Source organism: Limulus polyphemus, unplaced genomic scaffold (assembly GCF_000517525.1).
Source record: "Limulus polyphemus unplaced genomic scaffold, Limulus_polyphemus-2.1.2 Scaffold571, whole genome shotgun sequence".
NCBI classification, from domain to species: Eukaryota; Metazoa; Arthropoda; class Merostomata; order Xiphosura; family Limulidae; genus Limulus; species Limulus polyphemus.
The window spans coordinates 258962-277047 of record NW_013666181.1 but is presented as its reverse complement, the minus strand read 5'-3'; the positions used below and the strand labels follow the sequence as shown (position 1 = coordinate 277047).

At 32.5% G+C, this 18086-nt stretch overlaps 1 protein-coding gene across 6 annotated transcripts in view; it reads right to left on the bottom strand.

Moving 5' to 3' along the window:
• Window positions 1-886: 886 nt before the first annotated feature.
• Window positions 887-18086, bottom strand: part of LOC106459176 (serine-rich adhesin for platelets-like) — a 42718-nt gene continuing 25518 nt past the window's right edge. Inside the window, exons 2-8 of one of the 6 annotated variants that reach the window (XM_022385599.1) lie at window positions 14917-15038; window positions 14319-14533; window positions 13698-13886; window positions 10071-10214; window positions 9253-9346; window positions 5967-9023; window positions 887-5606 (exon numbers count right to left, since the gene is read on the bottom strand). In XM_022385599.1, coding sequence (XP_022241307.1) covers window positions 3778-5606; window positions 5967-9023; window positions 9253-9346; window positions 10071-10214; window positions 13698-13886; window positions 14319-14533; window positions 14917-15038 — 5650 coding nt within the window. In that variant the 3' untranslated portion in view covers window positions 887-3777. The other 5 variants (XM_022385602.1, XM_013918774.2, XM_022385600.1 and 2 more) reach the window with 5 other exon arrangements.

Here is an 18086-nt window from a genome sequence, read left to right as displayed (position 1 = left end):
TCGTAACAATATTCATAGCTGCCTAACACACACAGAAACCGGGGTTTGAAATTTGCATTGTTTAGTTGGCCCAGTTAGCAGACTCAACTAGAATAGAGAAAAAAAATCAAATTGGTCCAATAAGGCTGAACAGAATTCTAAACATTACTTCCATTTTACCTTGTCATGAAATGTGAATCTCTATACTCTTTTCTTAAAACCATAGTTGTGTTTTTGTTTCATGAAAGTATCTTCATTACTTCAATCTCCAATGGAACCTTTGGCTATCTGGAGATCCCTGGCCCATTTTTAAACATGGGAAATTACTATGATGTCTCAAATGAAAAGGAGGTTCCTGGAACACGTGAAGGGTGGGATCAATACAAAGAAAGTGTGACAAATATTTTGATCTCAATGGAGAAATATCTTACCTTTTGCTCAGTATTAAAATATTAATCTCGAATAACATTATTTTTTGAATTTATCTGGATTAATATAAATAATATGTAAATTCCAAGTGATCTAATTAAAAACGTGGTTTTCAAGTTTTGTCTAATGTTACACATATATGCATATACGTATTTGCAATTGTGTCCTTCTTTAAAAATCACATCTGCAATTGATAAAATGGAATTAACATATATTTGTTCCTTAGTATGAAAATCATTATTCCTCACACATAGCCATGCAGCTGGTGCAACAAACAAATTAGAATTATCAACTTAATTACAACAGCCAATGATTTTCTAAATAATAGTTTCTAATCAAGCAAATTTAACTTAGTCTCTTTGCAAAAGAAATAAGTTACAAAATTTGGCAACAAATTCTGGCACTAGATTAGTGAGTAAGAATCCAGAAATCCAATTTAAAAGAAAACAACTCATATAATGTTGAGCATCACAATTTCTTAATGCAAACATTTTATTTGGTCTTGCAAACAGCATGATACATCACACACAGCTTAGAAATAGCCATCATTTTAAATTGAAACTTTTGCAGCTATGCAAGCACATCCTACAGAATAATTTCTTAAACTGTGGATCCAAAGTAGTATAGCAAATCCAAGTTATATAACCAAAGTAAGTTTGATATGTAAACGACTAGAAATTTTTAAAGTTTAGAGAAGGATATGCAAGAACTTGTTCTGACAAAATCAAAACTATTTTTTTATGAATGTCCAACCCCAATTGATACTACAAAAATTAAATTTCTTTTGAAAATATTTATCTTACTTTACATTAGAAACTTTAAAGTAAAGTGAAGTTGAAATGCTGTAATTATTTTCCCAAGACAGAACTGAAGCAATGTCTGAGAAAGTGCTAATTTTCCTTAAAATTACATTCAATACTAGGTTTCATCAGAACTACTAAAAGTATTATATTACCCTAATCATCCAACTAGTCCTATTGACTAAAAGGGAAACAAGGTACATTTCCAACATCCTTGCCTCGGTGTTATGAATGGATATACAATGCCACATTAACAAGTACATAGCTAAATCTACCCACACTCACACAAGTCTTTATATAACAAGGCAATGATGTAAATTAAGTATTTGAACCAGCATATGGGGATACTCTCTCCTCTGGCTAATCCAATCAATTTTATTTCCCAAGCAAATATTCATTACTCCTTAGCTTCTTGTAAATATAAAGATACAGGTTGCAGAAAATTTAATCACGTACACGTATGAATACCACACTGTCTACAGATAGAAAAGTGTAAAAGTATCAAATGTTAGTAGTTTATAGAAAATATAATTATACAGTAAAATACAAATCATATTTAAATTAACCTTGATGCTAGCACCTTTAGACTAAAATTAACTTTATCAAATTTTCAATACATTTTCATTGATTATTAATTGCTATAAAAAGGGTAGTACACAGCACAAAATCAGTAGATGACAACATCATAGTGGCACTGAAGTACCAGTGGTATATGGAGTGTATAGTCACTATTAAAAACACAAGCATTAATATTTTAAAATGCCTTGCAAAATATACTATCACAAAAGTTTAATCTGTGATTTCGATAAACAAAATTTGCTTGAACTGCTAAAATTGTTTAATCTTTGAATAAAACATATATCCAACCAACTTGTTTTATTCAGCAACATGTGAATAATGATTTCAGCAGTATATTTCATATATTATACTTTCACCACTGCTAAAAAAAAAAAAACCTTTCACTAACTAAATGCCAAAAGGAATGTTAAAATGAAAACTTATTCGAAACTTTATAATGTTATTACAATCCTATCAATTGTTACAGGTCTAGAATACTTGCAATACATTGTCATCCTGTCATTTGCTACTGAAGAAAGATATTACAGCAATACCATCCCATAAATTGGAACTGTTATTAGCATTCCATTAAACTGTAGTTGTCACTTCTTACATTATAACTGTGATCTTGTCAACTATTACTTGCCTAAAAATATTGTTACTGGGATTTTTATTTTATCAGCAATAATCTAAAAATTACATTATAATCAATCATTACTGATATATAAGTTACATAATTGTAATTCTATTAGTTGCTACTGATCAATAAAAATAAGTACATTACTCTTAAGCTATATTTTATTAGTATCACTCAGTTCCTCCATTAAAATAGATTTAAGAATAAACAAGAAATTTATCTCTAACAATAACACTTAGTACTTGCTCCAAGTTCTATTAGTATTATGGCTAATCAAAGAAATATTTAAAAAGTTAGTTTAACTTAATGGCTGTTATTCCATTTAGTTATGCAAGGTTTTATTAACAAAATTGGTCTGGATATACCTTTTACTTTTTTTTGCAGAATTTATTATTTTCTAAACTTATAATAAAGAACTGTTTCAAAAATATCCAAAAACTAAATTTAAGTAATTCATACAATTATCACAATATTTATAAAGTTTTAAAATTCAGGCAACTATTACATTAAAGCAAAACTTCAAACATATAATTCATATTAGCATAAACACTGAAGTTACACATAAACACATTTGTAGTGTTGTTTTTTTTTCTAAATTGAGACACCAAGACAGATCAATGGTAGTTTGTTCTACCAAGTAAGAAAGGCCGATTTTACATCAGAGAAGTACACTCTTAAGTGACCTGACAGAATATGTGAAAAGTTATGACTGTTGGGTTCCCTCATCAACCAGAGACTTCAACAGCTGCTCTTTTTCTTCACCTACACACACAACAAGATGTTCATGTTCTAAAGATTCAGGCTCAGCTCTGACTTCTAAATCTGAATGACCATCCTTTTGACTTGTTACTTCTGACAGAGATTGCCTTACGGGAACTAAATCAGCTGAAGAAACAGTATCGTCAGGGGAAATGCCTTGAATATCTGCATTAGTTCTGTTCTCACATGCTTCTGGTTGAGTTATGGAATAGTCTGTTGTGGATGAAATACAATAATGGGCTGATGAAGGCTTTTGTGTATTGTAAGCAGCACTCTGAGCTTCAACCACAGTCTCATGTTCATCAGGGATAGAGTTTTTATTTGTTGGCATTAGTACTTTTGTTTCTTCACTGGAAATATCTTTTTTCACAGTACTCTTTTTTTGTTTGGTGTCTAGCTTTGGTGACCGAATGCCTTCACGGTCCTTGTTATTAGAATTCTTGACCTTAGGAGCATTACTTATATTTCTAGGAGTTGGCTGATTCTGATGTTTTTTAGCAATTGCTGGGCTGCCTGAAGTTTTCTTTAAAACAGCATAATGATCTGCAGGTTTAGACTTTTGTGAGCATGCTGTGAGTTCAGAAACTGCCAACTTTTTTTTTGTGGGTTCAGTATTCAGTTTGTCATCTGATTTTGTGCTACTTGGTGTTGGTTTGAGATTTTTTGCTGTGCCTGAAGAAGGTTCAGTCTTCTGTTTATTAACTGATTTGTGCTACTTGGTGTTGGTTTGAGATTTTTTGCTGTGCCAGAAGAAGGTTCAGTCTTCTGTTTATCAACTGATTTCGTGCTACTTGGTGTTGGTTTGAGATTTTTTGCTGTGCCAGAAGAAGGTTCAGTCTTCTGTTTATCAACTGATTTTGTGCTACTTGGTGTTGGTTTGAGATTTTTTGCTGTGCCTGAAGAAGGTTCAGTCTTCTGTTTGTCAAGTGATTTTGTGGAACTTAATGTTGGTTTGAGATTTTTTACTGTGCCTAAAGCAGGTTTAGGACTCCTGTTCTGTACTGTAGTTTCATTTTTCTTACCTACCACACCAGAAGAATCTTTCTTGGCAGATGTTTTTGCAGATGAATGAGAGGAACTAACTTTAACTTGTGGTGGTGAGCTGCTTTTTTCAGGTTTTACAGAACTGCTCCCAACTTCTTGAGAACTCACCTCTTTGCCAGATTTTGGTGTTGTAGTACTGTCAGTAGCTTTTGCGGATTTCAATTTTTGAGTTATGGGTGATGAACTACTAGATACCTTAGCAGAGGATACAGTTCGAGTACTTTGATTGACAGATGTGTTCTTAGAAGATAAAGGCCTTGATAGTTTATTCAAAGAAGTACAAGATGTTGTGGTGATTTTTCCAGTAGATTCAGTTTTAGCTTCAGCAGAGACCTGTTTTGAGGAAGATCTGACTGTTACGTTATTAGGTTTTCCAGTTTTCAGATTAGTAGATGAAGTTACTGGTGATTTTTTCAGTGATGACGTTTCTGATGTTGATTTTGTTTGTTTACTAACTGTTTTTATTACTTTACTTGATAGTTCTTTTTTCTCATGTTGGTTTCTTAGACTTTTTCCAGCAACAGGTTTCCTTTCCTTCTTATCTCCTTCCTGCTGATTTTGTTTAGTCTTTGATGTTGAACTTAGTTTTATATTCCTTGATGTTTCAGATTTTATTGAGCTTGCTTTTGAGGGTGAACCCTTAAGAGAAACTTTTGTATGTTTGATTGCTTGAGTATCAGACTTATCATCTCCTTGGATATATTTCCATTCACTATCTTTTTCAAAATCAGAGTCTTCTGCAGATGGTAAAACTTCACCTAATGAGGTAGCATTTGCAGAAGCTTGATTATTTATATCACTTATTTCATTATCACTTTTCACTATATTGTGCAACATGAAATTTTCAGCACAGGGCTCACAATTTTGTTGTATTCCTTCAACTATTGTTTCTTTCTCTGTTTCTTTATCTTCCTTGTATATACAAGTTTCAATTGATTCTGTGTCTTTAACAGGAATTTCAGCAAATTCATTTTGCATGTTTGGTGACTCAGGTGCTTCTGTGAACAAAATGGGCTCATCAGTTGACTCTTTTGATTCTTCCAGGTTCTTAGTTATTTCTGTGGATAAATTGGGCACATCACCTGAATCTTTTAAATCATCTAACTTCTCAACTGTTTCTGTGGTTATAATTGTTTCATTAGTTGAATCTTCTGGTTCATCTATCATGTTCATTTTCCCTGTAGTCAAACTGGGTTCTTCAATCGCTTCCTTTGGTTTATCTAGCTTCTCAACTGTTTCTGTGGTTATAACTGTTTCATTAGTTGAATCTTCTGGTTCATCTATCATGTTCATTTTCCCTGTAGTCAAACTGGGTTCTTCAATCGCTTCCTTTGGTTTATCTAGCTTCTCAACTGTTTGTGTGGTTATAATTGTTTCATTGGTTGACTCTTCTGGTTCATCTAACATATTCATTGTTTCTGTAGTCAAACCATGTTCTTCATCCAACTCCTTTGGTTTATCTAGCTTCTCATCTATTTGTGTGGTTATAACTGTTTCATTAGTTGACTCTTCTGGTTCACCTAACATATGCACTGTTTCTGTAGTCAAACCATGTTCTTCAACTGACTCCTTTGGTTTATCTAGCTTCTCAATTGTTTGTGTAGTTATAATTGTTTCATTGGTTGACTCTTCTGGTTCATCTAACATATTCATTGTTCCTGTAGTCAAACTTTGTTCTTCAATCAATTCCTTTGGTTTATCTAGCTTCTCAATTGTTTGTGTGGTTATAAGTGTTTCATTGGTTGACTCTTCTGGTTCACCTAACATATTCACTGTTTCTGTAGTTAAACTGCATTCTTCAATTGATTCCTTTGGTTTATCTAGCTTCTCAATTGTTTGTGTGGTTATAAGTGTTTCATTGGTTGACTCTTCTGGTTCACCTAACATATTCACTGTTTCTGTAGTTAAACTGCATTCTTCAATTGATTCCTTTGGTTTATCTAGCTTCTCAATTGTTTGTGTGGTTATAAGTGTTTCATTGGTTGACTCTTCTGGTTCACCTAACATATTTACTGTTTCTGTAGTCAAACTGCATTCTTCAATTGATTCATTTGGTTCATCTAGCTTCTCAACTGTTTGTCTGGTTATAGTTGTTTCATTAGTTGACTCTTCTGGTTCACCGAAAATATTCATAGTTTCTGTAGTCAAACTGGGTTCTTCAACTGACTCCTTTGGTTTATCTAGTTTCTCAACTGTATCCATCAATAAACTGGGCTCATTATATGACTCTTTTAGTTTTTCCAAGTTCTCAACTATTTCTGTGGATAAACTTGGTTCATCAACAAACTTCTTTGGCTTGCCTAGCTTTTCATCATTTTCTGTGGTTATAAATGTTTCATTAAATGGCCTTTTTGATTCATCCAGCATTTTCACTGTTTCTGTCAATAAATTGGGCTCTTCAACTGACTCTTTTAGCTCATACACATTCTCAACTGTTTTTGTTAATAAATTAGAATTATAAATTGACTGATTGCATCTATCTAGCTTATCATCTGTTTCTGTGGATGCACTGGGATTATTAACAGATTCCTTTTGTTTATCTAGCGTTTCAACCAATTCATTAATTGACTCTTTTGGCTTATCAAGCATCTTCAGCGTTTCTAAAGTCAAACTGGACCCTTCAGCTAACTCTTCCAGCTCACCATCCGACTCTTTTGGTTCATATAGCTTTTCAACTGTTTCTATAGACAAGTTACGGTCATCATCTGATCCTTTTAGTTCATGTAGCTTCTCAACTGTTTCTTTTGATAAACTGGAATCATTAACTGACTGTTTTAGTTCATCTAGCTTAGCTGTTTCTGTAGTATTAAATGTTTCATTAACTGACTTTTTTGAAACATCTACCTTCTTCATTGCTTCTGTAATTACACTAGGCTCTTCAACTGATTCCTGTAGTTTACCAAGCTTCTCATCTATGCTTATGGTTAAACAGTACTCATCCACTGGCTCCTCTTGCTTCTGAACTGCTTCTGCAAAAAAACTGGGCACATCTACTGATATCTTTGGTTCACTGAGCTTCTCATCAATTTCTGTAGTTAAAATGAACTTATTATTTAACACTTGTAGTTCATCAGACTTCTCAACTTCTTGTGCAGATGAAATGGGCTCATTAAAATAGTCTTTTGTTTTATCTAGCTGTTCATATGTTTCTGTGTTTAAACCCAAATGACCTGCTATATCCTCTAAAGTATCTAACTTTTCATGAGTATCTTCAGATAAACTAAACACATTTGTTGATTCCTTTCTTTTGTCTATCATCTCACTTTCTATAAGTATAGGATAAATACCAACAGATTCTTGTTCCACATTTGGTATTGCATCTTCTGCAAAAATGCCACTCAAACCTGTAGATTTTTCAAGTAGTTTTTCTTGTTCTGATGTTACCATAGAAGACTGAAATTCAAGTATATTTTCATTTTCTGAAAGTTCTTTACCTTTAGTTGTTTCACATGAGGCAAACAAGGATGTATCATTACTGCCTGGCTTTGTTGTATTGGGCAGTACAGTTTTTTGAGAAGCATCCAAAACATTATGACACAAATTTTCTACAATAAATTCACGGTCTGCACAAGGCACTTGCTGGTCTCCACCTTTCAAACAGTTTACAGAATCAGTTGATGAGGCTTGGATTTCCTGAGCAGAGACATGAACCACTTTAAATTCATTAAAAATTTCATCAGCAAGATTTGAGACTGACAATGCCTCAACTTCATTATCTTTCACATTATCAAAAATCTCTCTCAACTCACCTGCATTTTCATTAAGTACACTTGTGCTATGTGACATGTTTTCCACTGGAAAGTCATCATCTTTGCTATCAACATCAAAATTTCTAACATTTTTCAGAGCTTGCACAGTCTGTATTTTTCTATTTCTATCATTTTCTACTTCTGATATTTCAGAAGAGGATAAGTGCAAACTGCTCTTTGACAGAATAGCTTTTTTACAGGAATTCAAAATGTTACCTTCAGAGTTATCTTGTCCAGTAAAAGAGTCAATAGATAAATCTAGCTCATTATTTGATGTTAAATCAGATGACAGAGTGTCATCAATTTTAACTGATGTTGATTCCTGACCTACAACCACTGTACAAGGCACAAGGTCCAAAGTGGTCTGATGGGAAAACTGGTAAGAAAGTAATGTGGCATCTTTACTTTTTAAATTTTCAGCTGGTTCATATTCATGTTTTTCAAAAGCATCATCAGCACTTAAAGCTACATCTTCTTTATCTGGAAGTCTAGTGTTTTCATTCCAACTGCCAGGTTTATGTTTCTCAGCCTGTTCTGGCAATGGCACATCAACACCAATTTCCATGGTTAGATCAGAATCACAAGTGTGAGATGAACCCAGTCTGTCAGATAATGTACCATTTTCTTCAAATCCATTTGTTCCATTTACGATGTGCATTGGTTTATGTTCACATTTTCTTTTTTCATGAATATCAACAGAATAACTTAGCCCTTCATGATTACCTTTACCATTACAAGTATTTATGAAGGAACTCTGAGAAACAGAAAATACTTCAGAAGGAAAAGTTGGGGCAGCTAAGTTATGCGGTTCTCTTAGAAATGTTACAACAACAGTTATATTATCATTGGAGCCTTTCTCTTTAGCTTGATGAACAAGTTGAGAAGCCACAGCATCAGCATTGTCAGGGTTTTCTTTGACATAGCTATAAACCAAAGCAGCAACATCATAAAGAGATAGCTTATCCCACAGACCATCACATGCCAACACCAGAAAATCTTCTGTTCCGTCAAGTGACAACGTTTTTATGTCAGGCTCACAACTTATATATGGCTTGTGCTCAAAATCCCCTAAAAAAAATCCACTTGTTAGTTTTTATTATAGATATAGTTTATTAACAGAATTTTCAAACAAGGTGATCAGCTTGGTGAAATAAAATAATGAATGAAACATTGAGACATGTTTCTTAGTTTACAGATTATTATTGTTAGGAAGGAACTATATATTTCACTTTTGTAAACTGTATTACAAAAACAAGTATTTTTTTTTATATCAACAGTTCAATAATCTTGTACTTACCTAGTGCTCTAGAGACAGCCAATGTTCCACTGACTCTCCAAGTACCAACATACAAAACACAGCCACCATCATTTTCAATCCGTGTCCTTTCATCCTAAAAAGAAGAAGTTCCATAGATTATGCACATACTGAACCTTCACCCTTAGACCTCATGCCACCAAAAATACTCCATTATTATAACAGTGTCATAACTTGACAGCTAAGAGATAAAAAATAATATAAGCATTGTTATGTTGACTTTAGGTTCTTAAGTCACTAATAGGTTAAACTACACATTAAGATTCACATCTATGTAGTTATTTTTGCAATTTTTAATTTAAGGAATAGAGAATTGACAATTATATGAAATGCTAAATCAACCAGCCATTTTTGGAGCTTCATCTGGTACTTTTGCTAATAACACATAAGATAACAGTTGTTTCTTAATTATTTTAAAGGAAGATTGGCACCATTGATTAAAATATTAGAAGACTAAAAATGGCCCATGAGTCAAATGCTTTTAAAGAGTGGTCTCTCTCTCTCTCTCTCTTTATCAGAAGTTTCAGATGAAGAAAAGAACATTCTTTGAAACTGCTCAAATTTATGGATAAATTTATTTTTCTCTCTCTTTTTCTTTTCACACACTTCTTGAATATAATTTTGAAAAATATTAAAAACTTTCATTTTCAGAAATAATTATATCTTCTGATTTTTTTACAGTGTTTTTTAACCTTCTTAAAGTTTAAAATAATAACACTTAAAAAAAAGATTGTATCGTACATCCCTCTACACACATTACATGAATAAGTACTATATACATTTAAGCACTGAGTTTTTACCTCTCTATCAGGCTTGTGAGGAGATACTATGCCTAGTGGTTCTCCCTGGCGCACGAGAATAGCTTGCGAGTCTCCAAGCCAGGCCAAATACAGTGTTCTCTCCCGAATCAAGCAGCAAACTACAGTACATCCACTTTTAATTCCCTAAAAAAGACAATAATTTTACTATAAGCACAAAGAAAAAAACAATACACCAACTCTCACTTGATGCCAAGAAGAAAGCAATATGTTGATACTGTATAGGAAACAGTCACAGACACACATGGTCTGGAAGCTCATTTACAGTGTCAAATTCAAAATATCTGTAAATGATATAGTTTTCTTTTAAAGTTATGAAACATGCATGTTAAAACACACCAGTTTTACAACATGAGGACAAAAAGTCAATAACAAAAATACCGAAACAAACAGATAAGCATATCAATTCAGTTTAACATTGTTTTATTACTTCTGAACATTTGTATCTCACTTTCAGCCAATTCAAGAAGGTTTTCTGTAAACAACAGAAGAATAGAAGACTGAGTGGTCTGAACTTTAAACAAAAATTTCAGTTCAGGAGAGAAGTCTGACTGTGTGCAAAAAAAGGAGTTGTTCACAGAAGATAAGGAATTATATGTTGGACATACTATAAATCCTCTTATAGTTATATCAGTCATTAGCATTGTGGCTAATTTATGACCTTCTGTACAAGAAAGGCTATGGCTAGTGTTAGTATAGTTTTCCACTGTGCAACAAGGTTTACATCAAGTGTTAGTATAGTTTTTCCATTTATGACTCGCTGCACAACAAGGGTTACATCTAGTGTTAGTATAGCTTTTAAGCCATGATAATAAAAAATAATTTTTTCTAATGAATGCATATAACCTTTAAAACTGTTTAAATTCTACAAGCTTGTTGTTCTTTAAATGTTCCTTTAGCCTTACATTCATACACCAATATCACAGTTAAGTAACAGTTGTACACTTGCTTCTTTTTTTTTAGTAGACATGGAAAACAAACTGCAACATCACAAACTAAATTCAAAATAGCTTTATAAAATTAAGCCCTTCAGAATCAAAGAAAGATTTAAGTAAATATATTAATATTCAATGAAACTTTAAGAGTCTGATACTTTTTAAAATGTTTCTGGAAGTATATTGTTAGATATACACGACTGTTTCAATTTAAGTTTAATGTAAGTGATATGATTTAGATAGTTTATCACAGGTTTCCTTATGTAACTGTTTACAAATCATATGTTGTGTAGTTCAATAGTTATGAATTGGTGATTGTTATGTTATTGCATCATGCTACTAGAACCTTCCGAGTTTTTCTCATTGTTTTAATTGAGTATTATCAAATCATAATATCTAGTAGTGTGTGGAACGTTCTAGACCTCTGTCGGGGTATAAATACTCATACAAAGTATAGTTCGAAAGATATATCTAGAGTTCGTGATTGTGCATTTAGCCTTAAAGAGCATAGAGTGGCAATTTTGAAGTGAAATTATCACAGACTGTATTTTTATAACAGCGTAGAAAAGAATAATTTGTCTTGTCAATCATGTTCTAAAGTAATTGAACCAGCCTGTGTAGACTTTCATAAAAAAAAATATATTTAATTGCTCTGGAAACTGTGGTAATCAACAGTTATAGTGGTGATTTTAAAGTGAAATTATCACAGACTGTATTGTAATAACAGAACAGGAAAAATAATTCATCTTGTCAAATTGTGTTCTAATGTAACTGTATGGACTTCAACAAAAGAGACAAATAATTATTTAAAGTTCTGGATACAACTGTGATAACTGATATAAATAGAAAAACACTATATAAATTGAGGTTAGATTCAGGTTAAAATTGGAAGAAACTGTCATGTGTGTGTGTGTGTTTGCTGTTCATTAATCCAGAACAGTATCTTATAGTGTACACTTTAAACAGTCATTTATTTATTTTTTTGAAAAATAAATTAAAGTACAGACAGTCATACTATTCCCAGCAGTAGTGTGGTAACTGCAATAGTGGCTCCCAGAACAGACATCGTACATGACAAACATATAGAAATCAACATTTTAATTGGTAAAATTTCATGTTTCAGTAGGAACTGCACAGGGAACATAAAACTAATGTTGTTTATCATAGAAGCGATCAGGGATTATCCATCAAATTCTTTAAATGGTGATATTAATAACTCAGAGTATGCCCTTTATATGATACAAGATTATCCATTAGTGATGTTTTCAATGAATTAGTTTTAAGTTCTCACGTTAGCACAAAATGGTTTCAATTGATGAGAAGCTCCCTCAAAACCACTGCTAGGAGACATAACCAAACCAAAAGGTTATCATGGGCAACAAACTTCAAACAATGGGATAAGCAAAGCTAAAAGATGGTACTCTTTACAGGAGAATATAAATTCAAATTGTTTGGCAACAACTGATGATAACTTGTTTGATGGCAGATAGAGAAATATCATGGCCAATGTACAATATCTACAGTGAAGTATGCTGGGGAACCAATACAAGTGTGGACTGCATCTCAGCCAATGATGTTGGAAAGCTACACAAAATCAGTGACACTTTGACGAATGAGAGGTAGAATTAAGCAGATTCTTATCCATCATGTCATTTCTTCAGGAACAAGACCTTTTGGTCAGAGTTTTGTCTTCCACCAAAACAATGAGTGATCAAGGGCACTTTGCAAGTATGGGGAAATAGTATCTGGAGGAAAAAGAGAGATGCAATACCCAAAACCATTGCTTATTAATTCTGTTTGGGCTTACAAGACAAACAGCAATCAAACAACTTGGCTGAATTTTAGGGTTAATACAGGAGATTTTGAACAATATTTCATAATCATACACCAATAAACTTATGGTAGAATAAAAACAAGGTGTACTGCTCTATTCAAAGCAAATAAAAAATATTAGCATACTGTAAATTATCTGCTTTTCTTTTGTATTTTCTGTACTAATGTATTGTATTAATGATAAATTGGCTATTTAGTTGCAATCTCTCATTGTTTGAGAATCCTGTAGGTGTGTTACTTGTGCATTTCCATAATTGTTTCCAACACTGTATGTTATGGCCGAATTTTGTTTTCATGCCACTCACAGCAAGAAAACTTTTCAACTTTTTGTAAAAAATTCTTTCCTCCTACTGACCAACAGAATGAGCTCTAGCATTCCAAATAGTGGTTTAGGGTTGTTTATTTAATTGCCCCCCCCCCCAAATTTGTATTGTGCAATGTGTAAAATGTATATTACAATGAATCAGAATGGAACATCATTTCATTAGGCATGATACTACAGTTAAATCTGGTCTTTATAAGCTTAAAGTGATTCACTTTGGAGCTTATGATAGTAACATCATCACAAAGTCTCAACTATACAATGATAAAATGTGACTTTCATGTAAAATGCTGTATCTTAACAGTGTTTTAATTTCATTTTGTCTATTCAAAGGATGTTTGCAAAATGTAAAGTTAGTGACTCTGTTTTGTTTGTTTTTCATTTTTCTTACATTAATGACAACTCACAATGAAACACACCAATACACATTCCAAACTAAGACATATTCACATCAAAATAAACAAGTAATAATTGCAGAAACATAGATTTCTTTAATATGCAATGAGAAACCAAACTCACCTCCTTTCCTGATCTTTCTAAGAACTGTTGATCTGTTGTTCGGAATGCTTCTTTGATAGCTTTTTCTGTATCAGTATAGAAATCTGGATGCTGAACAAGGTTCAGATGGAGATGAGCTGCAGCATAACTTGCTGCCTCAATTCCAGCATGACCATCAAACACTGCATAGTAACTGTGCTGAGGACCTTCCTGTAAGAGCAAGTAATTTTATAAAATAACATTCAAAGAAAGTGTTGTATATGCCTGTACTTATTGTATTTAAAAACTTACTAACTATAGTGTAAGAAAGATAAATCTTCTTGTGTGCTCATCACTCCTGACACTTTCTGAAATTACTATAAAACCTTAAAATATTTTAAGAATTCATAAGCTATTCATGAGAATTTATGTAGTGTAAAAAGGATGAAATACTGACAGCCTCTCAAATACTCATAATTTTTTTTCTAATATGACTTATGTAAGGCAAAACAACAAAATTTAAATGTTCAAGTATATTCAATAACAAAAACAATGTTTGTTTAATTACACATAGCCTTAGAAGATAGCATTTCTTGTATTGATAAGTCTGTGATATACATGTACGACTTCAGCTTAAATATATTTGATTGTCAACAGTTGTACCTGAAGACCACACACAACATTTAAATCATGTAAGATGACGTGTCGGTCCTCCATTCTTCGGCGACCATTCTTGATGGCACAAAAAGAGACCGAGTACAAGGGGGGTCGAGGCCAATCAGCATTCATTGTTTCCTCCCTCAGATGGTCTTTCCAATAGAGAGAGAGTTCGTGAAGAAAACTGATCACTTGGGAGTAGAGTTGTACTGCATCTAACACTGTGGCAAAAAGCAGTGAATCATACAAGCAAAGATTAAAGTAAGGTTATTAATGGTTCTGGTTTTCAATAATGACAGTAACAATGAACAGAACAACATTTTAAAATCATGTTACATATATAAAAGTGAACTTTTTGCTGTAAACAATGTTTATCAATAACTTTGACACACAAAACAAGCTAATTTTTAACACCCAAGATAATCACATATTTTTAGTTAAGTTAGTAGCAGTAAAGCAAATACCATTTGAAAAATTCAATAAAAACTTGAAAATTATATAACTTTCATTCTTTGATTTATTGGTACAAGTAGCTAGACTTTTACTGAACATGTGATATTGGTTTTATTTTTGATTTACTAGAATGAGTTTTTATTGTACTTACAGGAGGTGTCTTCTTCATCCAATCCTTGCTCACTGGCAAGAGCAATGCTTCGTTGAGCTTCGCTGCTTACTTCTCTTGATACAGTGCTAGCTAGTACAACTGCCAGTTCATGAGGACACTTTCTGTTAAAATAATTGCATGAACATTAAAAATCTGGTTCTTGTTTTAAAAACAATCAGTTTTTTACCACAAAATTATCAAAAGCATTTAATTATTCAACAAATTACAGCTTATTGACGAGACATTATTAGTAAACAATTATTAAGAGTACCAATAAATAATTATTAAACATCTATCAATTATTGATACAACATAATACAAAGTCTTAGTTACTCGTATAAGAAAATACTACTAAACATTCACAGAACAGTAATACGTCACCTGTAAACATTCAAAGAATAATCTAATCCAGATTTTTATTTTGGTACACATGTCAGTTATGTATATGGCTTTGCAAAGGAGGAGGGTAGGCAATATGTAGAAAATAAAGCTGAATTTACACATAAATATTCTAACATTTTCCTATAATCAAAACATAAATATCCAAAACTTTGTCTACACCTTCAGCTATTTGGATAGTTAAAATTTCTTTCATACAGTATTTAACACAACCACATACTTGACTTGCAAAGCGTGATAGTAAACAAATCCAATCTGTCATTGTATGGGAGGAAAGATTTCTTTTACATGACACAGCTTTTCTTAGGTTCAATGCATAGTGAATACTCTAAGTTAAAATCCCAATTTCTGAATTTATTGATGTTAATGTATAAATAATTTCAATACAGTATTATTCTCTTCTCAAGATTAGTTAGTTAGTTATTAAGCACAAAGCTACACAATGGGCTGGGCTGTGTGTGTGTTGTGCCTACCACAAGTATCAAAACCTGATTTTAAGCATTATCAGCCCTCAAACTTACTAAAACTTTGACATATTTAAACATAAAATTTAGTATCAATTAAGGTATAAGAAAACCTGGACATTCTATCTATACTTCTAAATCTTATTGTAACAAATTACTAAAAAACAGTAAAAGCCATAAAAAAAAAGTACAGTTGAGCAGGAAAATACCCGAAAAAGATTTTATAGAAAAATAACAGGTAAAGAAAGATGGCTGAACAAATGAAAGAAGATTGATCATACAGATACATATGACAAAGATATGTAGGCAAAGAACACAAACAGAAAACTAATCTGTTATACATATTATTAGATATAAAAATATTAATGTACAGAAAAGTACAATGTACATGATGCATGGTTAGCTTTATAGAAACACAAAAGATGTGCTTAAATAGGAAAATTTATTTACTGATTAAATATTAATATACCAGTAGTGATACCAAGAGATAGTTATAAGTACTAGTAGTAGTACAGTGGTCGATTTGAGTAAAAATATAAAAATAAACAGAGATGCATGACATATACTCAGTATCACAGCCACGCTGTGTTAAGAAGAAACATAATATTTCCAATAGTACCAAACACACGCAACATCGATGTATTCCAAACAGTCTGTTTAGACTATCTTTTGACAAAACACAGATTTCCCGTTTAAATGGATGGTTGCTGCTAGCCAACTTACATATACGGCGCCAGTTAACAAGTTCTCTGCTCCAGTGCAGTTACTGGCAGATCCCGAGAAAGAGCAAAACCTATGACTCACCGTCGAAGGAATTTATCTGACCGATCAGAGGCTGTTGACGCCTACACTATCACACCACACTGAACAAACCACACTAGGTACCTTTCAGAAATGGAAAGGACCTTCTTCCTTCGTGTTGTATAGGGTAATAATGTTGAGACCAATTAAATCGGTATAAGTTTTTAAATACTGCATATTACCTACATGCTGTTAAAATAAAAACTGAGATAAATAAACACGTAACCACCATCTTCACAGTTTATAACCACCCGGCTAGATCACCGGCCTTATATATATATATATATATACCGCCAACGTGACGTCACATTACGACCTCGTCTACGCATGTGGCAGTGTAATAATTAATATGGCAATTTCAGTTTTCCAAAAGGTACCCAATTTTTTCCCGTCTGTGTAATTTTTCTACTGATACTCTCCTAAATCTGAAACAGTACGGACATTTATAGTGACAGTTCAATTTTTAATTTGGTTGAAAACTTCATTTCTTGTAATAAATTCTGTTTCAATTCGATCAAGTTAATAATTTTAGTTTCATGAGTTTTTTCGGTGTACACACTACTGACACCAGCGAAAGAATATGGTTCTGGTACTTATTCACTTATTTCAAAACAGCGCAGCCATCTCGTGAAAACATGAAGTATGTATAGAAAATTGTGTTTATAATTAAAGTGACACTAAGTCTAATATATAAGTGAATATATATATATATATATATATATATATGATTAGTGGTGCTTTGTATAATTCTCAGAACAGGACTAAGTCTAGTAGTAAATACATAACCCACGGACGGACATCAATTTTAAGAAAACAAGATGAGTGGATAAGTAACAGATATTTAAATAAATACATGCAAGAACTAACAGATGGAGTAATGGTTGACGAAGGTTGTACTACAATTCCCAAGAGACGTACATTTTCTCGCAGAATGCCCTTCGCACTACATTGACCATTACTGTAACAATGGCAATTAGTACAGTGGGGCCAAATCCTATTTAAAATATAGTCCATTCTCACTACGAAGCTTATCCATTAACCTATACTGCAATACAACTGTTATTGAACGATGTTCTCACCCAGTCTCTGAGGAACAGTAATCGACTGACAACAATTCATCTCTAATCCTCTACATATTATGTACACTTGGGTTACTGCAACATTGAACAAAATATACTGTATTATAAACTGTTCCTTGTAAAGCATTATTTAATGTCTTGCGTTATTCAACAACAATGAAACTATAGAGTATAGAGTCTATATCATAAACTATACTTTGAAAGATGTCACTTTTTATATAGTTCAACAATAGAGAAGCTATACAGGCTGTTCCTTATAAAGCTAGTAATAAAATAATTAGTAAGCGAGGAAATAACAAAATGCAAAATAGAATATAAGGTAGTGGTGAAAAACTCACAAACTTAAAATAATTTCATTAATAAAACAAAGTTAATTTTATTAATAACAAAATGTAAAATAGAATATTGTTACGCCTCCGTTCCTTAG